This window comes from Eleutherodactylus coqui, chromosome 8 (genome assembly GCF_035609145.1).
Source record: "Eleutherodactylus coqui strain aEleCoq1 chromosome 8, aEleCoq1.hap1, whole genome shotgun sequence".
In the NCBI taxonomy this organism is placed as follows: domain Eukaryota; kingdom Metazoa; phylum Chordata; class Amphibia; order Anura; family Eleutherodactylidae; genus Eleutherodactylus; species Eleutherodactylus coqui.
Window position 1 is genome coordinate 31463852 of NC_089844.1, and position 27487 is coordinate 31491338.

Consider the following 27487-nt stretch of genomic DNA (forward strand, 5'->3'; position numbering starts at 1 on the left):
GACGTATTTTAGCAATATTTCTGAGGTGCATGTGGCATGTTTGGGCCAGAGATTGGATATGGGGGGCAAAGGAGAGGTCAGAGTCCAGTGTGACCCCAGGGCATCGGGCATGCCATCTGGGGGTTATGATGGTGCCAGACACTGGAATGGAGATGTTGAGGTGAGGTCGGTTAGAAGGTGGAAAGACAAGGAGGTCAGTTTTAAAGAGGTTTAGTTTGAGAAAAAGGGAGGACATAGTGTTAGAGACAGTGGACAGACAGTCGGTGATATTTTGGAGGAATGGTCCAGAGATCTCACGAGAGGAGGTGTATAGTTGGGCGTCATCAGCGTAGAGATGGTATTGGAGGCCAAATCTGTGGATGGTTTGTCCAATTGGGGCAGTATAGATAGAGAAAAGAAGGGGACCAAGGACCGAGCCCTGGGGTACCCTGACAGCGAGAGGAAGTGGAGCAGAGATAGAACCAGCAAAGGAGACACTGAAAGAGCGGTCAGAGAGGTAGGAAGAGAACCAGGAGAGAGCAGTATCCTTTAGACCAATAGAGTGGAGCATAGTGAGAAGGAGATTATGGTCGACAGTGTCAAATGCAGCAGACAGGTCAAGGAGGATTAGTAGGGAGTAATCACCTCTCGACTTTGCAGTCATCAGGTCATTTGTTACTTTTGTAAGGGCAGTTTCGGTCGAGTGTAGAGAGCGGAAACCAGACTGGAGGGGGTCGAGGAGCAAGTTGTCAGAGAGAAAGCGAGTAAGGCGGGAGTAGACCAGGCGTTCCAGTAATTTGGAGATAAAGGGGAGGTTTGAGACGGGTCGGTAGTTGGCAGCACTAGTTGGGTCCAGGGTTGGTTTTTTAAGCAGAGGGGATAGAATGGAGTGTTTGAGGAGGGAAAAGTGCCAGAGGTTAGGGAGAGGTTGCAGATTGTGGTAAGGTGAGTAATGAGAGCTGGGGAAAGGGAGCGGAGGAGGTGAGAGGGGAGAGGGTCGCTAGCGCAGGTGGTGAGGTGGGCAGCGGAAAGGAGCCTGGAGACTTCTTCCTCTGTCGTTGGTTCTAGCGTAGATAGTGAGTAGGTGCTGGGTGCAGTGCTGATGAAACTGGGATCAGGGCTAACCAGGCAGCTTTCAGAGATTTCTTTTCGAATGTGGTCGATTTTTTCTTTGAAATAGGCAGCTAGTTCTCCAGCAGTCAGGTCTGTCGCAGGGGCCTGTTCCTTGGGGCTGAGGAGGGAGTGAAAGGTCTCAAAGAGTTGTGGGATAGTGAGGAGACAAGGGAGGTGAAATAAACTTGTTTGGCATGGTGAAGGGCTAGGTTATACGTTTTAAGCATGAATTTGAAGTGGAGGAAGTCTGCTGGCAGCTTTGACTTTCTCCACAGCCGCTCGGCGCACCTAGAGCACCGCCGGATGAAGCGCATTTGGGACGTGAGCCAGGGTTGCCGTGGTCTGCGTTTGACGGCTCGCGTCACGGGCGGTGCCACTTCATCCAGGGCACGGCTGAGGGTGGTGTGGTAATATTCGGCTGCCAGGTTAGGGCAGGGGAGGCGAGAGATAGGCGATAGGGAGGACTGAATAGTTTCGGCAAACTGTTTAGTGCGGACAGACTGGAGGTTCCTAGAGGTGGGATAGATAGGAGGGTCAGGAGAGATGCTAGGGTGCCTGATGGAGAAAGAGAGAAGGTTGTGATCTGAGAGTGGAAGTGGGGAGTTAGTAAAGTGAGAGGCAGAGCAGAGACGGAGGAAAACTAAATCGAGAGTGTTACAATCTCTATGAGTGGGGGAGTCGGAGATTAGCGATAGGCCAAGGGAGGAGGTAAGTGTTAAAAGCCGGGAGGCAGATGAGGAGCTGGGGTCGTTAGTAGGAATGTTGAAATCACCAAGGATGAGGGTTGGGATTTCACAGGATAGGAAGTGGGGGAGCCAGGCAGCAAAGTGGTCTAGGAACAGGCGGGTAGGACCTGGGGGGCGGTAAATAACTGCGACACGCAGAGGCAGTGGGCGGAAGAGTCGCAGGGTGTGGACTTCGAAGGAGTGGAAGGTAAGCGAGGGAGCTGAGGGAATGACCTGGAAGGTACAGTTTGGGGAGAGGATGATGCCTACTCCTCCACTGCGTCTGTCATCCGATCTGGGGGTGTGGGAGAACTGCAGGCCATCATAGGACAATGCAGCGGGGGAGGTAGAATCGGACTGCTGTATCCAGGTTTCCGTGAGGGCGAGCAGGTTCAAGTGTTTACTGGTGAAGAGGTCATGGATAGTTGGGAGTTCCATAGGGCGCATTTGAATGGGGCAGGAGGGGCATTTTGGTAGAGAACAGTACGGGGTGGGCCTGGGTTGGGGGAGATGTCCCCTGCAGCTAGGAGTAGCAGAGTAGCAAGGGTGAGCACATGGCTAGGGGATTTGTGTGGGTGTCTGAGGCGTTTCTCTGCAGTATTGGGGGGTTGAAGGCGTCTTAGGAAGTTGAACAGTGCATGGGAGCCATACATAGGTGAGGAAAGGAGGGAGGGGCTGATGTGGATGGAGTGTGTTGGGGCTGGGCGTTGAAGGAAAGTGTTAAGGCTTGAAAAGAGGATAGTGAAGGAGATTAATGCGAAGAGGAGAGCATTTCCCCAAGAATTTCTTTTCAAGTTAAAATTATAATCATAGACTTATGACTTTTGTTCCCATGGGGCAGAATTTGGTAGTGTCCACAGTGGACATTGCAGCATCAGGCCACTTTCACACAGCCGAGAAAATTGCACAAGATTTGTGCGTTAGGAGATGCATAAATCTCAAAACACGAATATGATCCCCATTTATTTCAATGCAGACAGAAAAATGAGCATTCCCTCCCCCCCTCCCCCTTACTCACCACATCTCGGTGCAGGAAAAAGTCACAGCATGTCCTATATTTTCCCGTTCCTCGGAATGCATGCCCATGGTTTTCAATGGGACAGGAAAACACATTGTACGGCGTGAAAACAATGGGAAACGCTTACTGATCTGTGCCGAAGGATTGCTACCTTACATAAAGTGATGGGAGGTGTTTTTAAAGAAAAACTCCTTACATTCACAGGTAAAGCACGTTGGCGAGCTGGATATTGGCCCAAGTTTCACGACTCACTATCGTGCTCGTCCGTGTAAAGGTAACCTGAGATATAGCGTTACTGCTTCCTCCAATAAGATAAAGTGGACCCAAGCAGCACATTTCCTCTGTGTTCCGCCAGCTATAGGATCACCCACCGTTTCGTCTACACCCCTTAACCCAGCATATTTTCCCTATGAGGTGTGAGATACTGAAGGGGTGACCTTGCTGGTGCTCTAGAGGAGCCAAAAGGGAAGAGGATGAAGATGAAGTGGTTACATAATTATGGCATATGGGAACCCCCTCCCTCTGTGATGCCTCTACCCAACACTTCCTTAGCATTCATTTCCTATGAACCTTCTGGACTCTCTCCCCATATGGTGCTACCATCGCCCAGGCATAGAGTACCCGCTGTCAGGATCCTTCCCAGGCACCTTTCCTTCTAGCCCTTCTTCACCTCTCAGGCAGCCTAGACTTCCCTTGCATCATCTGGACCCACCCCATTCATTTCAACGAGAGCTGCAATTACAAGCGCCGGCCACTACACAGGAATCGGAGCAGTGGCTTCTGCTCTGGTCCTGGGGTATCCCAGCTATAACAGCAGGCATTGCCTAGAAAACCCATTAAAGTACTGCTAAAGTTCACAGAACAATGGTGTGTCTTTACGTCCAGGCTATACACTTCCATTTTTAACCAGGTGGTGCCATCTCGGCACAACCTATACAGGCTATTACTGACCTTAGTCTTTATTTCCAGTGTGTTGGTGATCCTGATAATTAGATAGCTATATATATATATCTATCACACACACACGTGGCTGAGTTGGATGCAAGTCTTTAGCGGCGTAGACTACAAACCGCATGATTGCCAAATCCTACTGTAAATTGCCACTTATGATAACGGCACCAGAGCATCTACATCATCACCAGGGCGAGTAGTATCTCTATCCATGAGTTACAAATAATTTTCCAACTACGGCGCCACCACTGGGGCACAAGATGTGGTGCATGCATGTAACAACCAGACTGAAGCATCCAATGCCTGAACGCAGAAAGAAAAATCTAGTGGCCAGAGCAGATTTTTTAGTAGTCCTGCTGTTTTGTCTAGGGCCATCCATGCACATATTCTGCCAAAAGCACCTGCAATGGGCACGAGTAGTGGCCATTAGTAGAGTGGAAGTGGCCTCCTACAACACAATGCTTCCTGCCAGGTGATGGTTTGAAGGACACGACAAAGTTCAAGGCGTTTCCTTGAGCTTTTCTTAATGGCCACAGATCACGCTCCAATCAAGAATTTATAAGAGGTGTTGGAAAAACAGAGTTTGCTCCATCCAAGGATCTTGTGTGTAACCAGTACTGATCTATGAGATCTGCACTCATTTTTCACATCTACATACAGGCAGATTCAAAATGTGAGAGACGGATGATCATTCATGCAACTGTTGTCCCATACTGCTTCGTCTCTGTTGGGAGCATAGTACTATTTAATGTATCATATAATGTACTGAAAAAAAACTAAAAAAAAAATTCTAAGTGGAGAAAAATGAAATTCCACCATTTTTCAGGGCGCCTTGTTTCTACGGGGCATAAACTGCAACAAACATGACATGACTTTATTCTATGGGTCAGTACAATTACTACAATACCAAAAACTTAGTGGGATTTTTCTGCTGTAGTACTCTAATTTTTTAAAATTTTCTGCAGCCATCTTCTGCGCGCAATAGCTTTATTTTTCTGTCGACAGTTGTGTAAGGGCCCATTGTTTGCTGGACATTCTGTAATTCGCGCTGGTTCCACTTTGGAATGCATATGACTTTTGGATCACATTTTTAAAAAAGCACATTTTTGGCGGTGTTTGTTTTCTGACCACATTCCCTGTTCCAGGTAAATAATGCGTTACTTTGATAGATTGGACTTTTACAGTCACACTGCTACCAAATATGTATTTGTTTTGTTATTTAGATTCTATTATAAATTTGGCAAAAGGGTTTTTATATTATTATTATGTAAGAACAGTAAAATTTGACTTTATTTTTTAGACCCCAGAGGGGACAAGAACTTGTGATCAGTCCTATAGCATGATGTAATGCCATAGCTTTATATTGTCAGGGAAAATTCTGCATACAGCACCAATCAGGCCAACCCCAATGCCCCGCTGCCGGCGGTAAAGAAGAGACACCACACACGGAGGTCTGGTATAGTTCCTCACACGGGGACATAACTGCGTACTTTATTACAGATTACATGGGATCTTATACCCTTTGGTCTCATCACTAGGAATGGGTGATGGGCTCATTGGCTCAAATTCACCGCATAACCATATATGGGAAGTCCGGATTTCCGGCCTGAGACAGTGAAAGTTATATACGTAGTTGAACAGTCGTTATCTAGATATGGCGCTTCTGGGAAAACAGCCAAGCACGCGGCCTTCGTGTTCGTTTCTGTATCATCTCTGAATTTCTGGAAACCTCTCTCTCAGCCTTGCAAACTTTTAGAATATCTGATGTAAGGCGACATAAGTTTTTCTCATTTTAACTTTGAATAGAACTGGCATACAGGTATAAGCATAAAAAAACATATGGCAATATATACATATACCCTCACAATATCATACTGCATCAGGCAGGCAGTATATCAAGCCACCGCACGGGCATGGCTTGATAGTCATTTTGCCATAACAGCCTGCTACCATCTCACTCGCATGGCTCCCTGCGATCTCGTTGGGGTCCCATACGGCCCCCCCGCGATCATCATTCAGGAGATTTAAATGCCGCTGTAAAAATTAACAGCGACTTTTAAAGGGTTAACAGCTCCAATGAGCCACACGGCTTATTGGAGCTGTTGCCACCAGGTGTCAGCTGTAAGAAACACCCGTCAGCCGCGATGTATGGAACAAGTTCACCCTTCATACATGTCCTGCAGCTGCAGGAGGTAAAAACACAATAGGCAGGTCACTAAGGGGTTAAAGGGGTGGTCTCGCGAAACCAAGTGGGGTTATACACTTCCGTATGGCCATATTAATGCACTTTGTAATATACATCGTGCATTAAATATGAGCCATACAGAAGTTATTCCACTTACCTGCTCCGTTGCTAGCGTCCTCGTCTCCATGGTTCCGTCTAAATTCGCCGGCAGCTTGCTTTTTTAGACGCGCTTGCGCAGTCCGGTCTTCTCCATTCAGCACGAGCCGCTTCAGTGTGCTCCCCGCTACAGCTCTTCTGCGCATGCTGGGGGGGGCTGTCGCTGTGATGGGGGAACTAGCGCTAGGCCGGGGGGGGCTGCCGCTGTGATGGGGGAACTAGCGCTAGGCCGGGGGGGGCTGCCGCTGTGATGGGGGAACTAGCGCTAGGCCGGGGGGGGCTGCCGCTGTGATGGGGGAACTAGCGCTAGGCCGGGGGGGGCTGCCGATGTGATGGGGGAACTAGCGCTAGGCCGGGGGGGGGCTGCCGATGTGATGGGGGAACTAGCGCTAGGCCGGGGGGGGGCTGCCGATGTGATGGGGGAACTAGCGCTAGGCCGGGGGGGGGGCGGGGGGGCTGTCGCTGCGCCGGGGGGGCTGCCGCTGTGATGGGGGATCTAGCGCTAGGCCGGGGGGGCTGTCGCTGGGGGGGGGGGGGGGGGGGGGGGGGGGGGCTGCGCCGATTACCTTCTGCCTGGCGGTGGGTGACTGGTCGGCGGCTGCGGGGCGTCCGGTCGGCGGCTGCTTGGCGTCCGGTTGCCATGGAGACACAGCTGGCAGCGTCTCGGGAGCGCGCACGTCGGCCTGCAGCGAGCGACGGGGAAAGAGCCGGCGGCCATCTTGGGGAAACTTTTATAAGTTGCTGAAACGCTGGAACGGTAAGTAGAAACCAGCTAGGAAAGTAATTTACAGGGGTAATTAGTAATGTATGTTTAATTAGGGGGACTGGGCAAAAAAAAAAAAAATCACTGCTTCCTCGAGACATCTCCTTTAAGTGATCGGTGGCACCTTCTCATGGCCCAATAATCAGGCAAATGAACGTTCCTGTAATGAAAAAATCCCTTAAAGGGAACCTGTCTAAAATCACCTTAAACTATCTTATGGTGCGTTTAGGGCAGGTGACAGGGAGCCAGGTGAGGAATTTTTCATAACCCCCCCCACTTCCTGTGGTGCCCGTCTGTAGTCTGCATGCCAGCCAAAAAGGTCTCTTCTTAAGAGGACAGAATAACTTTCACAAAAGCATATTTGATTAAGACAGGAAACTTTACTGTCTACAATCAAGTGATCTATTGATACAGACAGAATAATAATCTCCAAAACTCCTGCCAAACAGTCCATATAAAAGTTGTCATCTCCGATGTATACGCGTCATACATCACTTTATTAAAAAAACAAAAGAAAAAAAAAAACCCTTTTTTCAACAGTATAAACTATGGTAACTTATTGAGTATCCAAACTCCTGGCAAGACCCATTCTGAAAAAGTCTGATCTTGCAAGGAACACAGTCAAAAACTTTCACACAGTCCACAATCTTCATTCATCCTCTTCCTCCTCTTCCTGTTTGACCTTCTTTTTCTTCTTCTTTTTCTTTTTGGGAGGCTGTTATAAGAAACGATACATCAAGTAAATAAAAACCTGATTGTATATTAAAGCAGCGTAATAAAATAAATAACTAAAAATGATATCTCACTAATCTAGTTTAACCTGTAAGGACTCACCTGATCAGCTGTGCTAGTAGTAGGCTCTTCTTCCAAGGGTTCTTCTTCCACTTCAGTCTTTATCTCTTTCTTCTTTTTCTTCTTCTTTTTTGGCGTCTCCTCAACTTCAGCCTCTTCTAGAAAGAAACCACAATAAGGTCTCAACCTTTTTTAAGCTAACAATTCCCACCTAAGGCTGCCTGTCCACGGGTGGGCTTGAATTACGTTCCCCGTGGTGATAATCCGGCCGCGGGGGAACGCAGTTCAAGCTCTCCATAGCGTTGCTACGGAGAGCGCTTCCCCCCTGTCCACGAGTTGAGAATCATTGCGATTCTCCGTTCACGGCTGGCAAATCGCAACATGCTGCGATTTGCCACTGTCATCCGTGGTCAGCCTATTAGATAAGGCTGACAGCGGAGATCCGTCTGCCGGCTCCTGCTCCCGGGCGGCGGAGATCCGCTGAGGGATACCGCAACGCCCGTGGACAGGCAGCCTGGGAAAATTCAAGTATCATGAGTATTGTACCAGCACTTAACTAGTCACTTTATAAATGAAATGTTGACTGCATTGAAGCAAGTACCTTCTCACGGGTATACAGACCACAGCTGCTACGGGGCCCAGTGAAGTTTGGCATCACCCAAACAAGGGTGTTGGGAAATGTCTCAACCCTTTCCAGTCCAATATGTATTCTGGTTTTCCTAGGGGGCTTACTCTTTCTGTTATTATACAACGGCGCTATCTGCTGGCTAAAGCCAGTACTGCATGAGGTGACACGTTGGATAGGCTCCGACAGCAGAGAGGCTGGCAATATACAGTAAGAGAACCCCCCGACGGACGTCTTCCAACATCGGAGCTGTACAGCCTTAAATCATAATGTCTTCACAGGTCAGACAGTCGAAAGGGTTAAGTTTCATGAAGTATGGGGGCGGGGAGAGCGACACCCCAGAGCCCTCTGTGCCAAGTGCTAAAATTTAGTACCTTAATAAGGAGCCCATTTTTATCTTTGCTATACCCCCCAACCCTCTTCTCTCCTATGTACACGCCTGTACCTTCTGCTTCTTCTACTTCTACTTCAACGGGTTCAATTTTTGTCTTCTTAGCCTTCTTTTCTTTAACCACAGGCTGTTCCTCCTCCTCCTCCTCCTGCTCCACTTCTTCAAACTTCCTCTTGCCAGTCCATGGCAGTGTGGAATCTGCAGATGGGTTATAAGTTCTGACGGCACTGTAAGCAAAGGAGAACTCCATCAAAGCACATTTCAACTCTACAGTTTTTCCAGGCTGTTTCTATATACATATGCATGGACATAGTGCAAAATACAAAGATCTACATCTCACCCACTGCCAGCGATATAACGGTTATTACCTTTTGTGTTGATATTTGTCAGCTTTGGCGACTGCTTTTCCGGTGCCGCTGATTCTCTTCAGCTGGAATGAAGCAGATGATAAATTAGTGACCGCATTTAACCACCGATACACCGTACAGTACAGGTGAACAGGCAGCGGGTCTCAGATGAGGTAGTGACTGATATTGCCCTCATAGAAACATCAGGCAATAGAATGGTGTCATCATCACGGACCAGAAGGCTGAAGTCCCAGCTGCACAAAGTACCTACCCCCTTCTCCTCCAAGTGTCGCAAACGTGCTTCCAACTTCGCCCTCGTCTCTACCCCTAGTTGGGCATTTGTGTCCTCCCCAAGAGCATCATATCGGATAGCAAGTGATGCCTTGGCTGCCAGCATACGGGAGATCTGAATGAAGAGGAATAGATTAGCATGTCACAAGGTTCCTTATTTTGAGATCGCAGAAGGTACATTATGTAAAATCCTAGAGAATATCAAATTTTGTTTTATAGAAGCTTCATGGAGCAACATCTGCAAAGTTTAGAAAGTGGCACTCCAAAAAATCCCTTTGATTCTTCATTTCAATGATAGAAACTGATAGTATGTCTATCGAGTGCAAAAAAAAAAAAAAAACACAGAAAACCATGAAGTGAATCCAAGATCTAGAACAGCATCAAGACTACTTGGAGTACTTGTAAAACCTGGGATATGTTACCAGCAAGTTTTGTAGTGACTTAAAGCAGCTTTGCCAATGCTAAAAATTGCTTCCCAACTTACTAGTCGCTGCTGGTCAGGATATGTGACTGCTGCAGCCAATCACTGGCCACAGCAGTGACCTTCCATAGCCAGTGATTGGCTGCAGCAGTCACATGTCCTGGCCAGCAGCAACCAGGAAGGACAGAGTGGTTGTGAAGCAATTTTAACTCATGGGCAAACCCTTTTACTAATCAGAAAGAAATTGGTACCAAGTTACTAATACGCAAATGCTTTTGTCAGCAGGATTCACAATACAACTTACCTTGCCCTTATTTTTGGGTGCCGTCTGCCCAACAAGGGATGCATGATAAATAAGACCATATTTCGGAGTGTCCTTTTTGGTCTTCAGCGCTCTGAACAGCGCCTTCTCAGCCCCCAAGATCTGCACAGTGGATGCCGGGTGTTTTGCCAGATTAAGGAGGGAGCCTATAAAAATAACCAAAAATGATGAGCCCATGCTATCAGATGTAAAACAGTGAAGCATCCAAACAATTCTGCAAGCAGAGGAACCTGAGAGTAACCTGCATACAGCTCAAGAGGCTTCCCATATTATAGAAGTCATGTGTGATCTCAGATGAGGTAGTGACTACAATTGCTATCATGTTACATCAAGCAATGTAATTTCATCATCATCACTGACCACAGGAGGAACACCGAGCGGGTCCAACGACTTGGGAGGAAAGTAAAAGCAGTTTGGCACTGAAGACGTACCTGCATGGGCAATAAGACGGGCACCAACCAACTCCCCTACTAGAACAGTGAGATTTGGAGCGATGGCCATCATTCGGTTTTTGAGGTAATCGTACAGTTGTGTTCTGTACTCGGAAATTTCTATCACCTAATTGAAAAAAAGAACATAAGAACATACAAGCTAACACGATGACAAACATACAATGTAAAGAATTTAAATACTTTTATCTTCATCGAGCAACTAGAAAAACTTCAGCTGCACTGAATGTAGACAATACTCTTTAGCTAGAGCTGATCTACATGGTGTTCATGTCAAGACTTGAGATGAGCGAGCATACTCATTAAGGGACAATACCCGAGCGAGTATTCGGGTGTCAGCAGGGGTGAGCAGAGGGGAAAGGGGGCGGGGGGGTGTGGGGGAAAGATCTCCTCTCCCCCTCCCTCAGCCCCCGAATCTTTTCTGACAAGCAGGCAGGTACTCGAAAAGGACGATACTCGCTCGAGTATTGTCCCTTAACGAGTATGCTCGCTCATCTCTAGTCAAGACATCTAATTGGATGAAAGCAAATAGGAACAGACTCCTATCTATCATGGGTCCAGCACTCACCTGATCACACAGGTGTAAGATATTATTTATATCTTCTTCCGACACCTCCGTCCCCATTGAAATCTCTGCAGCAGCTTTCACCTCAGCCTCTACCTCTTCTGGAAGGATCTCCGAAAGGTCAAAACTGGTAAAGTTAACTCTGTCGCCTGTTCAATGGTAAAAAGTGAACACATAGTATTGCAACTATATATACTGGGAAACAAAGAACTGTAGACATTCTGTAATGTGTTCCTTTTATGTGCATTTCATAAATATACACTGAAGGTGACAATGAAACAAGCTAGTTGTTTGCCTCAGATGAAGGAGTGACTGCAAGGACTCATGAAAACCAGGCAGTTAGATAGAAACTCAATGCCCAAAACAGAGATGTACTATCATTCTGAATATTCTTTATTTTATTAAACCCAAAGTCAGTGCACTCATCAGGAGACATGGTGTAGGTTGGTTTAGTCCGCCAAGTAGTAAAATGTCACTCTTCGTGTACCTTCATACAAGGGACATTCATTGTGGGCTTTCTGCAAAAAAATCCCCACTGGCCGAATCTGCACCTCAATAGCCTCAGGCTTCAACCTTTATGGCTTGCAACCGTTAAGATACAATCAAAATCTGCAGCGCAAATAGATACCCTGCGGATTTACAAAATCCACTGCAACTTCTGAGCGGAAGTCTTCTGCTCAATGTAGACAATATTTTTTAACCCTTTCCAATCCACTGTCTGACCTCTGAAGACATTTAAGGCTGTACAGCTCCGATGTTGGAAGACATCTGTCGGGGTTCTCTTACTGTATATTGCCAGCCTCTCTGCTGTCTGAGCCTATCCAAAGTGTCACCTCATGCAGTACTGGCTTTAGCCAGCAGATAGCTCCGTTGTATAATGGCAGAAAAAGAGTAAGCCCCCTAGGAAAACCAGGATACACATTGGATTGGAAAGGGTTAAGACTCATCTACATAGCTTGTACTACAAACGCTGCAGAAATTCCACAGAACTTACATCGTGTGAAATATACCTTTTACACGGGGCGATTATCACCCACATAATTGGTCCACAGAGAATTCTAGCAATAGTCATCTTGCGTACAAGCATGTGACGGTTAAGAAATCGCTCGCCTAAAAACCGAGAGACTATCTGCCCGTGTAGACAGGCACTTAAATCTATATTGGCGGGCGGCCGGAAGAGATCCGACTGCTCCACTTTCAGTCTCTGAACGACTATAACTCCTGTGTGACCGCACAGGAACATTAGTCGTTGGGACAGCTGTCGAGCACCTATGCGCCAGTTGTTCCATATAATGGTACCTATACTCTAGGATAGGATATCAAGCATGAATCCTTAACTCACCTACGGCCCGCACACACTTGCAGTATGCCAGGTTATCTGTGACAACTTTGCCCAGCTCAGGGAAGTGCCAGCCATACCACTCTCTGCAACGCATGATGTAGTTATTCAGCTCCTTGTCCAGATCATCTAGAAGGGCTGTGGGAGAAAGTTTATTTACAATTATCTGAACTGCTTCATTGTATTGCATTACAGAGCCACTAATCTGGGGTTTATAATCGACGAGATACTTACAGATAGCTTGTACAATCATCGTATCAACTTTGTCAGGGCTGAACTTCAACTTGTAGCGAGATAAGCTGCGGACATACAAAACAAAAAAAAAAGCAAACTGCTACTCAAAGCAAATACTGAAAAAAGTTCCATAAAATAGTGATATTAATGGATTTAGCATTTTATACATATTCTCATAAAATGAAACTTCTTGAAGGGAACCATCCAGACAGAACCCTTTAATAAAGAGCAAATCGATAAAAGCTTGTAATAATGTTTAATGGATACTGCTTAGGGCGCTGTATGCCAATTACAGCACCTCTGAACTCCAATGGCCAAGAGGCGCCACGTAGTTGTCTTCATAGAGGAGTCAATGCCCGTTTATTGATAACTATGGACATAAACATTGAATACCCGAAGGCATGGCACTGCTATGGGTGCTCGTATATGCTGTGGATAATTTGCCCCTTACCCTGATGGGAGATCGCTGCTAATTGCCAGGCTGCACTTGGAATCACCAATTGAAACAAGTCCAGATGCATCATGACACGTAGCGGTAATCTGCATGCGAGCACCAGGGATCACTGGCAGTGTATACCGGCAATGCAAGTTACATGTGGTCCCTGTGTGATGAGCTTGCTTCAGCTAATATGACTGGCACACGCATGCACAATGTACAACTCTGGTCTAGTATAGTGCTAGTTTTACTCTACATGCCCCGGATGTTACCTCAGTGGTAGTGACGAAGTGTTGAATGAAATCATAGATATTCAGCTCAACTAAACTCAATCATTGGCAACAAAAGGGCCTGTTTAGTCATATGTAGCCAACATATTCATGCCCGGCCCTTACGGCGATGCCGTACATCAAAGGCTCCATTTAAAAAGTTTACAAGTTATACAAAGACATCAGCTGCATAAAGTGCTCAACTTGGCAGCAGTACAAGTAATAATCTTTACAGAGTTACGGTCTGCATTCATGGTTTTGCTGGCTGCTACTGCAAATGGACAACAGCTTGCTGACCACTTAGCTGAGCTCCATTAATGCAGGATGACAGATGCCCAAATTTTACAGATTTTGGATGGACAAGAGGAAGAGATGGATCTCTCTCTCCCCTCCCCGCTCCCCCACGCCGCCCCCGACCTCTGCAGCCCCCCCGAATCTTCAGGGACGAGCCAGCAGGTACTCGAAAAAGGTGATGCTCTCTCGAGTAGATCGCCTTACCGAGTATGCCCGCTCATCTCTACTTGACACGTTTACCACTGACAAATATTACCACTGACTGTTACAAAGTCTATCTGCCCTGTTGAATCCCCCCCACCAATCTCCTTTTACATGACAGAACAATGCAACCTGTAATCCCTGATGTCCGGCCAGCTTCACATTTTCCTTGAGATCATGTTACAGCGCTTAGAATAAAGAGGACGCAAACTAGAATGCCATGAGGCAAGCCCTGTACAGATGCTGCCAGCATAGAATACTTTGAGAGTTTCGCTCTGAAGCCAAGAGAAGTGAAAATGTACTTCTTGATTCTAAATGTTCTAGGAGGGGTACAAATATGTAATGTATTCTTAAAGGGGTTATCCAGCTATAAACTACTGATGGCCTAAACTCAGGATAGACCATCAGTAGTAGATTAGCAAGAATGCACCTCCCATGACCCCTACCAATCATCTGTTTGCTGGGCTAATGCATTTCTACAAGAAACAGACAGCTCCATTCTCATTGCTGTAGCCAGACTTTGTATTACAAGCAGAGTTCCCATTGAAATGGATAGCTGCAATACCAAGCCTGGCCACTGCAGTGAGAGAACAGAGCTATATGCTTCCTGCAGAGATCCCAAGTGGCAGACTCCCGACAATCTACTATTGATGGCCTATCCCAAGTATAGGTCACCAGTAGATTACAACTGGACAACCCATTTAAAGTTTTTACAGAGATTGTTTAACAGCTTATGCAGAAACAGTGCCATCACATCAAAAATGGAGCTTTCCTCCAATTACATCCAGGCATTCAAAATCATTCCAAGTAATCAACCGCATTTTGGTTAAGAAAGTTAACGAAAGGATTAAGAAGTTTTAGAATAAAGGCTGATTAAGAGTAAGAAAAAAAAAAACAACAAGTTACCTGTGAGCCAAGCCAAGGGACATTGCAGCCATTTCCCGGGTTGAGAGTCCTGTAATAAGGCCATCAATTTGATTGCGAATGCCCCTCATGAGCTCCGTTACCATGGCATTGTGTACACAGCCGAGGTTCACTTTATCCTACAGTTAGGAACATGCAAGGAAAAAATGTGTTACCTGGTTATTCCCCTATTTTTAAAGTTCCGATCTTGTTTATGTACTTTGTGATATACACCATGCCCTCTTGGCAGACGCCATCAGACATGGTTGTGCCCATACTAGTCTCATCTCTATCCTGCAAGTCTATCTCTGACATTTAGAAAAGATGTATAAACTTATCAAAAACTCCGACCTCACAAGGAAAGAACGACCTTCAATAAACCCCTTGTTATGCATGAGGCTTCACACATTAGTACCTTAATAACACCTCCAAGCTTGGCATCTGCAATTGCAAGCTGTTCATGCGCTTCTTTTGCAGCAATTTTCTTTAGGACCTTCTTTAAGTTTTTGCTGATCTTTCCCTCGACCAAAGCAGTGGCCGCTGAGCAACAGACAAGTGAAGACGGCAATTATAAAAAACCAAAACTCTATTTTAATCACAAACAGCAGGATTAGCATAAAACAAAAATTAAATTCAAAGGGAATCTGACATAAAGACCTAACCCATTACAGAAAAAGGGCTCTGCTGATTAAGCGCAGCCTGAAATGTATCCGATTTTCATATTCTTTCCATGCAGCTGGCAGCACACTGGAGTGTGTGTGTATATATATATACACACACACACACACACACACACACACACACACACACACACATCTATATATATCATCCCTTTAAGTGACTGTGCATGCACTCTTGGCTACCATTACTAGTATATACACAGCCCATAGGACAGGATCCCTTTGAAGGACTCATTCCTTTAGACACACGCTCCCTCCAGTTCCAGGAAAGCAGTTGCCTCAGTGGTAGTGACGAAAACGTTAGGTTAAAATCATTTTGCATCAGCCTAACAAAGATCCATCATCGGCAACCGTCAATGGAACAGAAATAAAAGTCACCGCATAGATGCAGAACTCGGGCCTACCTGCTAAAGCTTCAGTCGTGTCTTGAAACTTCTCAAAGTGTTTTAACTTAACCCTGGAAAACAAGAAAACCGAGTCAGATAGAAGCAGAACTAAACATCTTCTGGAGAAGAGGATTGAATTATATATTTATGTAGGCTAAAGACTTAAAAAGGAACCCGTCATGTTTGAGCCCCATAAACTACGCTATGAGGCTTAAAGTGAGAGGATGGAGGTTCACAGAGTTGTGTTGCACCGAGTGCCCCCATGACGTTGGCGTGTGCACACAGTGTGACTCTTCAGATGGATCTGTGCACACGCTCTCCCACTCATCTCTATGCGAGACCACTATAGAGCCATCTGAAAAAGTGCTACGTTGTGCGCACACACAACTTCGCGAAGACACAGCAGAAGAAAAGGGCACCTGGTGAGTATGAAACAGCTCCCCTACTCCCTGTTCCCTTAGTTTATGGGGCTCAAAACTGATAACAGGTTCCCTTTAAGAACCAGACATAGCCACTTGTTGCCTCAGTGGTAGTGACGAAACTGTTGAATCTCATCAAGGTAGTTCAATCCAACTATAGATCCATCATTGGCAACAATAAATGACATATCATGTATAGGTACACTTTATAGACCTACCGTACACCGCTTGGTGAACCCGATGCTCTACTTTACAGAACACACGTCATGCAAATTATCCACACCCACCCCCCCAAAAAAAACCACAATGGAAGAGACCATTGTATATAGATTAGTCAGATTGCCATATGTTACATACTGACTATACAATGTGACATCACACATACTTTTCTACAACCCATTTCCCAGACTGATCACAGGCGCTGGGTGGACCTTCTGGGACTTACACTTTATTTGCCTTTTCTGGGGTCTCAAATTCCTTCCATATACAGTCCACTTCTTGCAGCTTGCTCTCATCTAGAACCTAATAAAAAGAGGTCATTGATTAACGAGCAAGAAACATTCTTGAAGAGCTTGAACTTCTATATGCGTAAACTTTAAAGGGGCTGTCCCGCGCCGAAACGGGGTTTTTTTTTTTTTCAACCCCCCCCCCCCCGTTCGGCGCGAGACAACCCTTAATCCCCGCGCTTTGGTGACTTCTATACTTACCTGTGAAGATGGCCGCCGGGATCCTCTGTCTTCGTGGACCGCAGCTCTTCTGTGCGGTCCACTGCCGATTCCAGCCTCCTGATTGGCTGGAATCGGCACGTGACGGGGCGGAGCTACACGGAGCCGCTCTCTGGCACGAGCGGCTCCATAGAAGACTGCTGAAGACCCGGACTGCGCAAGCGCGGCTAATTTGGCCATCGGAGGGCGAAAATTAGTCGGCACCATGGAGACGAGGACGCCAGCAACGGAGCAGGTAAGTAAAAAACTTTTTATAACTTCTGTATGGCTCATAATTAATGCACAATGTACATTACAAAGTGCATTAAAGGGGTTGTCCCGAGGCAGCAAGTGGGTCTATACACTTCTGCATGGCCATAATAATGCACTTTGTAATGTACATTGTGCATTAATTATGAGCCATACAGAAGTTATAAAAAGTTTTATACTTACCTGCTCCGTTGCTGGCGTCCTCGTCTCCATGGTGCCGACTAATTTTCGCCCTCCGATGGCCAAATTAGCCGCGCTTGCGCAGTCCGGGTCTTCTCCTCTTCTCTATGGGGCTCCGTGTAGCTCCGCCCCGTCACGTGCCGATTCCAGCCAATCAGGAGGCTGGAATCGGCAATGGACCGCACAGAAGCCCTGCGGTCCATGAAGACAGAGGATCCCGGCGGCCATCTTCAGCAGGTGAGTATGAAGACGCCGGACCGCCGGGATTCAGGTAAGCGCTGTGCGGGTGGTTTTTTTAACCCCTGCATCGGGGGTTGTCTCGCGCCGAACGGGGGGGGGGGGGGGGGGGGTTTAAAAAAAAAAAAACCCCCGTTTCGGCGCGGGACATCTCCTTTAATATGGCCATACAGAAGTGTATAGACCCACTTGCTGCCTCGGGACAACCCCTTTAAGGCAACTATGCAGCCTGCAGGTCATTAAAGCAGGAGGGTCACCATATAGAATCGTATGGCAATGATACTGAAGGGAAATCCAACCTGGACTGGGTGTCCAATAATGGGACTGAGATGATAAAAACAGGTACGACTAATGCAAATCACTGCCCGGGCGCTGGAATACCTCCAGAAGTCAACGTTCGAGAACACAGGTCACCGGGTAATGCGCAGATACAAGTGAGAGCTGCATCATACAAATGGGCCAAAGCTCACTTACACTGGTCTGAGGCAGGTAGAGAACCTTCTTCGGTGGTCAGATGGATCAAAAAATGGGATTCTCTTTGGAAACCATAGATTCTGTGTTCTGCAAGCTTAAGAGGAGAGGGACCATCCAGCTTGTTATCAGCACACAGCTCAAAAGCCTGCAGCTCTGATGGCATGGGGCTGCATTAGTGCCTATGGCATGGGCAGCTTACACAAACTGAAAGGCCCTCCCAATGCTGAGCAGTATAGAGAGGTTTAGAATAACATATGCTCCATCCATACAGACAACATTCCCTCCCCAAACTCCAGCAGTCGGTCTCCTCGCTTCCCAGACTGTTGTAAAATGAAGGGATGCTACACAATGGTAGACACGGCCCTGAGACAACTTTTGGGAGATGTGCTGCTGCCATCAGTTTCCAAACGAGTTAATTAAAAAAAAAAACCAATGAAATGGAAAAAGGTCTCCCTTTCTGCTGTGTGTTCTATTGTGAATGAAATGTGGTTATATTTATAAATCATCGCATTCCCTTTTTCTTCACATTTTACGCAGCGCCCCACCTTTTCTAGAATTGGGGTATAAATTCACTCCACATCAGCCCAGCAGGTGGCGTACTGTCCTTGTGGGGGACAGAAGGAACCTGCATTGGGGCTCATTCACACAATGTCTGAGCCCTCAGAGACCGCGTCTCTCACACACACAGACATTTGCAGCGCGGCTTTTTTAAAATGCCACACTCTTATAATAATCTTTATTTATATAGCACCAACTTATTCCGCAGCGCATGCATATGAAAATGCTGGCCAGATGCAGTGTATTTTTTATGGATGGGGAACATTGCAGCATAAAAGGGCTAATGCAGCCACCAGTCCGGCGGTGGATCTCCCGCTGGCAGCCACCAGTCCGGCGGTGGATCTCCCGCTGGCAGCCACCAGTCCGGCGGTGGATCTCCCGCTGGCAGCCACCAGTCCGGCGGTGGATCTCCCGCTGGCAGCCACCAGTCCGGCGGTGGATCTCCCGCTGGCAGCCACCAGTCCGGCGGTGGATCTCCTGCTGGCAGCCACGTGTTGCACTCCGGGAGATCTAGCACCAGCTGAGCACAAGCGTCTGCACTGCAGCAGATCACAGATCCCTCCTGGCCAATGAGGAGTCCGCCGGCGATCTAGCAGTGTCCGTCCAGCAGACACGTGCGCCGACGAGCCCCGTCACTGTACAAGTTCATCTGACATCTACATCGCCCCAACTTACCTTAAATATGGCGTAACCCGCCGCGGTCTCAAAAAGCACCAACATGACTGCTGCAGGACCGCCGCCGCCCGAGTCCGACCGGGAGAGCTAAACCCGAACACTCGCTACCAGACACGTGTGACCCTGAGCACCAACACGCATGCGCGCCGCCCGAGTCCGCGCCTCAACTTCCGATTCTAGTCCTGGCGTCACTTCCTCCCGGTGTTGGTGACGTCATCCTGTAGTTCCTCCTATTCCGCACTCTGACTATCGGAAAGCGGGAAACTCCAGCGGCAGCGAATTGTTCTTTGTCCCAATGTAAAAACGAAGAAACTCTATGACTTGTGCATATATATGTATATATACATACAGTGACCCGGTGGCAGCCGGCCTGTGCCACTACAACTTCTGCAGAACTACAACTCCCAGCATGCAGTCCTCTCCATTACAGGAGGTTGTCCCACAAAATAAAGTTTCCCCCTATCTGATCAGTAAGGGTCAGCCCCCCCAATAATCACTGGAATAGGAACTGCTCCATTCATTTCAATGATGCTGCAAGTTAAAGGGGTTCCAGACTAACAGGGAATCCCCTATCCAAGGAACAATGTGCTGCTGGGTGGGGTCTGAGACCCCCGCTGCCCGGAAAGCAGCAGTCCCCTATCATAGTGTGGTCTGAGACCCCCGCCGCCCGGAAAGCAGCAGTCCCCTATCACAGTGTGATCAGAGACCCCCGCCGCCCGGAAAGCAGCAGTCCCCTATCACAGTGTGGTCCGAGACCCCCGCCGCCCGGAAAGCAGCAGTCCCCTATCACAGTGTGATCTGAGACCCCCGCCGCCCGGAAAGCAGCAGTCCCCTATCGCAGTGGGGTCTGAGACCCCCGCCGCCCGGAAAGCAGCAGTCCCCTATCATAGTGTGGTCTGAGACCCCCGCCGCCCGGAAAGCAGCAGTCCCCTATCACAGTGGGGTCTAAGATCCCCGCTGCCCAGAGAGCAGTGCCCCCCCCCCCCCCATCACTGTAGGGTCTCCGAGCATGCACAGCCACCGCTGCATTCATTGCAGTGACCCCGTAGTGAAAGGGACAAGGGATCCTGTTCTCCAGATCGGCGGGGGTCTCAGTGGTGAGCCCCCCAACCATCAGTAAATTATTCCCTATCTTGTTGATAGGGAATAACCTGGAATTGAGGCACAACTCCTTTAAAGTGACCGTCTGGACCTGGAGAAACAAAGATGGTGGCACGGCCTCTCTAACTAAGATGCGTCAGTAATGTAGACACTACATGCAGCTCTGACTGGGCAGCAGTGGTCAAAGCAGCGGGTAGTGTCTGAAGCCGGCTTCACACCAGCGTAAGGACAGAGCGCCTTAGTGCAACCTTTTTGCACGTGTTTTTTACTGTATTTCAAATGCACCAATAGAAAAGGGCTCATTAGTTCCAGATGTTTTTTTCCCAACAGAATTACGCAGTGTTTCACGTATCTCCTTGCGTATCACACGTGCATTTTGCGCACCCCCATTGACTTCTATGGGGATCTTTTTTTAGCGCAAATACGTATAGAGATTGAGCATGTTCTATTTTTTTTGTGCAACCAAAAATGCGCACACAAAATACGTGCGTGTGAACAAACCCATTGAGGTTAATGGGCGCTATTTACTGGATAATGCACGCTCAAATACATCTATGTGAAGCCGGCCTTCAATGTCATCACCCTGGTGTTATTAAAATATCCTCGTTGGCGAACCTGTCCAAATAAAACACAACGCTTCACAAAGTCAAGTTTATACATTACAAGCAGCCGTATATAGAAGCAAACAAAGTATCCAAAAATCAATATCCCCAATGGTGTTTAATATATATATAGTTTATTCTATAGCTGGGATGGTTTATTAAAAAACAAATAACACAAAGTTAAAAAACAGGATTTGTTATTTTTTTCTACTATATAAAGTAAGCAATATAATAATAATCTTTATATTGCGCCAACATATTCCACAGCGCTTACAATACAGGGGAAATAAAAACAAGACCACAGTTACATATTAATCAGTTGATGGAAACAGTAGGGGTGAGGGTCCTGCTCCAACGAGCTTACATACTACAGGTAATGGGGTGATACAGAAGGTAAAGGGGCTGGAGATGTGCACAGTATGGAGAGTGAGGGATGCTATACACATAGACAGTGGTGAGGCCGTATAGTGGCTGAATCAGTATGACTGCAGGGGTGGTTGATTACAGCTAGCAGGGATTGCACTCAGTAGGATAGGGAGCACGTTATCAGGCGGAGTACAGAGGGGTTTGGTTTCGGGGATGTGGTATACCTTCCTTAAGAGGTGCGTTTGTAGAGCACGCCGGAAGTTTAGGCCTTATGTCCACGGGGAAAATCAGATCCGCTGCGGATTTGTAACGCGAATTTGGGCTGCGGATGCAGTAATTGTCTTTTATTTTTCATGCAGGAGATTAGAGATGAGCGAACGCGTTCGTCCGAGCTTGATATTCGTGCGAATATTAGGGTGTTCGGGATGTTCGTTATTCGTGACGAACACCATGCGGTGTTCTGGTTACTTTCACTTCCTTCCCTGAGACGTTAGCGCGCTTTTCTGGCCAATTGAAAGACAGGGAAGGCATTACAACTTCCCCCTGCAACGTTTAAGCCCTATACCACCCCCCTGCTGTGAGTGGCTGGCGAGATCAGGTGTTCGCCTAATATAAAAGTCGGCCCCTCCCGCGGTTCGCCTCAGATGCGGTGTGAGTTAGATGAGGGACAGTGCTGTTTATACCGGAGCTGCTGTAGGGAAAGAATTGGTAGTTAGTGTAGGCTTCAAGACCCCCCAAAGGTCCTTATTAGGGCCACTGATAGCTGTGTGTTGGCTGCTGTTAGCAGTGGGATTTTTTTTTCTTTCTCAAAATCGCCTCTGCAGACCGTTGCACCTGGCATTAGGGACAGAAGTGCTGCATAGGCAGGGAGAGTGTTAGGAGTGAGTGTAGCCTTCAAGAACCTCAACGGTCCTTTCTAGGGCCATATTTATCCGTGTGCAGTACTGTCCAGGCTGCTGTTGGCTGTGCTGCATTTTTTTTGGGCTTCTCAAAATCGCCTCTGCAGAGCATTGCACCCTCCATTGATACTGCAGGGAAAGAATTGTATAGGCAGGGCCACAACACAGTTATTATTCATAGAATATACGCAGTGCTGCCTGTTGGTGGGAAAAAACTGAAAAGAAATCTATTTGTCCAGCCTCTGTCCGTCCTTACGCCTGTGGAGACGTGTGAGCTGCGTGAAAAACATTGCTAAATCATACGCAGCCAGCTACGCTTTACTGCTGGGTTCGCCATTTGCTTTCCTTAATTGGGGAAAAAAATACCTGCTCTCCAAGAGTTATAATAACTCTGCTACCCTCACGTTCTGTGACACATAAGCAGGGACACAGCGCAGTTATTAAACTTCGCAGGTTCATTGAATATACGCAGTGCTGCCTGTTGGTGGGAAAAAACTGAAAACAAATCTATTTGTCCAGCCTGTGTCCGTCCTTACGCCTGTGTAGACGTGTGAGCTGCGTGAAAAACATTGCTAAATCATACGCAGCCAGCTACGCTTTACTGCTGGGTTCGCCATTTGCTTTCCTTAATTGGGAAAAAAAATACCTGCTCTCCAAGAGTTATAATAACTCTGCTACCCTCACGTTCTGTGACACATAAGCAGGGACACAGCGCAGTTATTAAACTTCGCAGGTTCATTGAATATACGCAGTGCTGCCTGTTGGTGGGAAAAAACTGAAAACAAATCTATTTGTCCAGCCTGTGTCCGTCCTTACGCCTGTGTAGACGTGTGAGCTGCGTGAAAAACATTGCTAAATCATACGCAGCCAGCTACGCTTTACTGCTGGGTTCGCCATTTGCTTTCCTTAATTGGGAAAAAAAATACCTGCTCTCCAAGAGTTATAATAACTCTGCTACCCTCACGTTCTGTGACACATAAGCAGGGACACAGCGCAGTTATTAAACTTCGCAGGTTCATTGAATATACGCAGTGCTGCCTGTTGGTGGGAAAAAACTGAAAACAAATCTATTTGTCCAGCCTGTGTCCGTCCTTACGCCTGTGGAGACGTGTGAGCTGCGTGAAAAACATTGCTAAATCATACGCAGCCAGCTACGCTTTACTGCTGGGTTCGCCATTTGCTTTCCTTAATTGGGAAAAAAAATACCTGCTCTCCAAGAGTTATAATAACTCTGCTACCCTCACGTTCTGTGACACATAAGCAGGGACACAGCGCAGTTATTAAACTTCGCAGGTTCATTGAATATACGCAGTGCTGCCTGTTGGTGGGAAAAAACTGAAAACAAATCTATTTGTCCAGCCTGTGTCCGTCCTTACGCCTGTGGAGACGTGTGAGCTGCGTGAAAAACATTGCTAAATCATACGCAGCCAGCTACGCTTTACTGCTGGGTTCGCCATTTGCTTTCCTTAATTGGGAAAAAAAATACCTGCTCTCCAAGAGTTATAATAACTCTGCTACCCTCACGTTCTGTGACACATAAGCAGGGACACAGCACAGTTATTAAACTTAGATAATTCATTCACTAGAGGCAGTGGGGCCTTTCGTTTTCCAAAAAGGGCAAAAATTATATTTGGCCTGCAGTCTTGCGCCAATTTATTTCCTGCCTGGGAAATCTAATCACTGGTAATACAGCATGCTGAGGGGTAGGGGTAAGCCTAGAGGACGTGGACGTGGACGTGGCCGAGGACGCGGAGGGCCAAGTCAGGGTGTGGGCACAGGCCAAGCTCCTGATCCAGGTGTGTCGCAGCCGACTGCTGCGCGATTAGGAGAGAGGCACGTTTCTGGCGTCCCCACATTCATCGCCCAATTAATGGGTCCACGCGGGAGACGGTTATTAGAAAATGAGCAGTGTGAGCAGGTCCTGTCCTGGATGGCAGAAAGTGCTTCGAGCAACCTATCGTCTACCCGCAGTTCTGCGCCGTCCACTGCTGCCAATCCGAATCCTCTGTCTGCTGCTCCTCCTTCCTCCCAGCCTCCTCACTCCACTACAATAACACCTGCTCAGGAGCGGGAGCACTCCCAGGAACTGTTCTCGGGCCCCTGCTTAGATTGGGCAGCAGCGGTTCCTCTCCCACCAGAGGAGTTTATCGTCACTGATGCCCAACCATTCGAAAGTTCCCGGGGTCCGGGGGAAGAGGCTGGGGACTTCCGCCAACTGTCTCAACAACTTTCTGTGGGTGAGGAGGACGATGACGATCAGACACAGTTGTCTTGCAGTGAGGTAGTAGTAAGGGCAGTAAGTCCCAGGGAGCAGCGCACAGAGGATTCGGAGGAAGAGCAGCAGGACGATGAGGTGACTGACCCCACCTGGTGTGCAACGCTTACTCAGGAGGACAGGTCTTCAGAGGGGGAGTCAAGGGCATCAGCAGGGCAGGTTGCAAGAGGCAGTGCAGTGGCCAGGGGTAGAGGCAGGGCCAGACCGAATAATCCACCAAGTGTTTCCCAAAGCGCCCCCTCGCGCCATGCCACCCTGCGGAGGCCGAGGTGCTCTAAGGTCTGGCAGTTTTTCACAGAGACGCCTGACGACCGACGAACAGTGGTGTGCAACCTTTGTCGCGCAAAGCTCAGCCGGGGAGCCAACACCAACAGCCTCACCACCACCAGCATGCGCAGACATATGATGGCCAAGCACCCCACAAGGTGGGACGAAGGCCGTTCACCGCCTCCGGTTTGCACCCCTGCCTCTCCCCCTGTGCCCCAACCTGCCACTGAGATGCAACCCCCCTCTCAGGACACAGGCACTACCGCCTCATGGCCTGCACCCACACCCTCATCTCCGCTGTCCTCGGCCCCATCCAGCAGTGTAGTTCAGCGCACCGTTCAGCCGTCGCTTGCGCAAGTGTTCGAGCGCAAGCGCAAGTACGCCGCCACGCACCCGCACGCTCAAACGTTAACCGTCCGCATCGCAAAATTCATCAGCCTTGAGATGCTGCCGTATAGGGTTGTGGAAACGGAGTCCTTCAAAAGTATCATGGAGGCGGCGGCCCCGCGCTACTCAGTTCCCAGTCGCCACTACTTTTCCCGATGTGCCGTCCCAGCCCTGCACGACCACGTCTCCCGCAACATTGTGCGCGCCCTCACCAACGCGGTTACTGCCACGGTCCACTTAACTACGGACACGTGGACAAGCACAGGCGGGCAGGGCCACTACATCTCCCTGACGGCACATTGGGTGAATTTAGTGGAGGCTGGGACAGAGTCAGAGCCTGGGACCGCTCACGTCCTACCCACCCCCAGAATTGCGGGCCCCAGCTCGGTGCTGGTATCTGCGGAGGTCTATGCTTCCTCCACTAAAGCACCCTCCTCCTCCTCCTCCTCCTCCTCTGTCTCACAATCAAGATGTGTTAGCAGCAGCATGTCGCCAGCAGTCGGTGTCGCGCGGTGTGGCAGCACAGCGGTGGGCAAGCGTCAGCAGGCCGTGCTGAAACTACTCAGCTTAGGCGATAAGAGGCACACGGCCCACGAACTGCTGCAGGGTCTGACACAGCAGACGGACCGCTGGCTTGCGCCGCTGAGCCTCCAACCGGGCATGGTCGTGTGTGACAACGGCCGTAACCTGGTGGCGGCTCTGCAGCTCGGCAGCCTCACGCACGTGCCATGCCTGGCCCACGTATTTAATTTGGTGGTTCAGCGCTTTCTGAAAAGCTACCCACGCTTGTCAGACCTGCTCGTAAAGGCGCGCCGGCTCTGCGCACATTTCCGCAAGTCCCACACGGACGCTGCCACCCTGCGCACCCTGCAACATCACTTTAAGCTGCCAGTGCACCGACTGCTGTGCGACGTGCCCACACGGTGGAACTCTACGCTCCACATGTTGGCCAGGCTCTATGAACAGCGTAGAGCTATAGTCGAATACCAACTCCAACATGGGCGGCGCAGTGGGAGTCAGCCTCCTCAATTCCTTTCAGAAGAGTGGGCCTGGTTGGCAGACATCTGCCATGTCCTTGGTAATTTTGAGGAGTCTACCCAGGTGGTGAGCGGCGATGCTACAATCATTAGCGTCACCATTCCTCTGCTATGCATCTTGAGAAATTCCCTGCAAACCATAAAGGCAGCTGCTTTGCGCTCGGAAACGGGGGCGGGGGAAGACAGTATGCCGCTGGATAGTCAGGGCACCCTCCTGTCTATTTCTCAGCGCGTACAGGAGGAGGAGGAGGAGCATGAGGAGGATGAGGAGGAGGGGGAAGAGACAGCTTGGCCCGCTGCTGACGGTACACCGGCTGATTGCCTGTCATCCTTTCAGCGTGTATGGCCTGAGGAGGAGGAGGAGGAGGAGGAGGATCCTGAAAGTGATCTTCCTAGTGAAGACAGCCATGTGTTGCGTACAGGTACCCTGGCACACATGGCTGACTTCATGTTAGGATGCCTTTCTCGTGACCCTCGCGTTGCACGCATTCTGGCCACTACGGATTACTGGGTGTACACACTGCTCGATCCACGGTATAAGGAGAACCTGCCCACTCTGATTCCCGAAGAGGAAAGGGGTTCGAGAGTGTTGCTATACCACAGGACCCTTGCGGACAAGCTGATGGTAAAATTCCCAGCCGACAGCGCTAGTGGCAGAAGGCGCAGTTCCGAGGGCCATGTTGCAGGGGATGTGCGTAGATCGAGCAGCATGTACATCCCAGGCAGTGCAACAGTCTTTAAGGGCCTGGCCAGCTTTATGGCTCCCCACCAAGACTGTGTCACCGCTCCCCAGTCACGGCTGAGTCGGCGGGAGCACTGCAAAAGGATGGTGAGGGAGTACGTAGCGGATCGCACGACCATCCTTGGTGACGCCTCTGCCCCCTACAACTACTGGGTGTCGAAGCTGGACACGTGGCCTGAACTAGCCCTGTATGCCCTTGAGGTGCTTGCTTGTCCTGCGGCTAGCGTCTTGTCGGAGAGGGTGTTTAGTGCGGCTGGGGGAATCATCACCGATAAGCGTAGCCGCTTGTCAACCGACAGTGCCGACAGGCTAACACTCATCAAGATGAACAAAGGCTGGATTTCCCCAGACTTCTGTTCTCCACCAGCGGACAGCAGCGATACGTAAGCCATACGTAGGCTGCACCCGCGGATGGAAGCTACGTTCTCTCTCACCATCCAAAACGGGGACATTTCTGCT

The 27487-nt window shown here is 48.6% G+C and overlaps 1 protein-coding gene and 3 non-coding genes across 5 annotated transcripts; all 4 read right to left on the bottom strand.

Moving 5' to 3' along the window:
• Positions 1 to 7250: 7250 nt before the first annotated feature.
• On the bottom strand, positions 7251 to 19507 carry NOP58 (NOP58 ribonucleoprotein). 2 transcript variants are annotated; one of them, XM_066575415.1, is made up of 15 exons: positions 19353 to 19507; positions 16700 to 16776; positions 15854 to 15906; positions 15185 to 15309; positions 14773 to 14909; positions 12667 to 12731; positions 12436 to 12570; positions 11097 to 11242; positions 10511 to 10637; positions 10062 to 10225; positions 9317 to 9451; positions 9067 to 9128; positions 8753 to 8925; positions 7725 to 7837; positions 7251 to 7605 (listed from the first exon to the last, which is right to left on the bottom strand). In XM_066575415.1, the coding sequence occupies exons 1-15, from the start codon at positions 19395 to 19397 to the stop codon at positions 7540 to 7542; spliced, it is 1623 nt and encodes a 540-aa protein (XP_066431512.1). In that variant the 5' UTR covers positions 19398 to 19507; the 3' UTR covers positions 7251 to 7539. The 2 variants fall into 2 exon arrangements, with proteins under 2 accessions (XP_066431512.1, XP_066431511.1); XM_066575414.1 differs by having other exon boundaries at positions 7725 to 7840.
• Positions 13364 to 13451, bottom strand: LOC136578183 (small nucleolar RNA SNORD70). The gene has a single exon (XR_010786603.1). It is a non-coding gene; the product is annotated as a small nucleolar RNA SNORD70 (small nucleolar RNA).
• Positions 15717 to 15806, bottom strand: LOC136578184 (small nucleolar RNA SNORD70). The gene has a single exon (XR_010786604.1). It is a non-coding gene; the product is annotated as a small nucleolar RNA SNORD70 (small nucleolar RNA).
• LOC136578182 (small nucleolar RNA SNORD70) lies at positions 16347 to 16436 on the bottom strand. Its single transcript, XR_010786602.1, has one exon. It is a non-coding gene; the product is annotated as a small nucleolar RNA SNORD70 (small nucleolar RNA).
• Positions 19508 to 27487: the final 7980 nt, after the last annotated feature.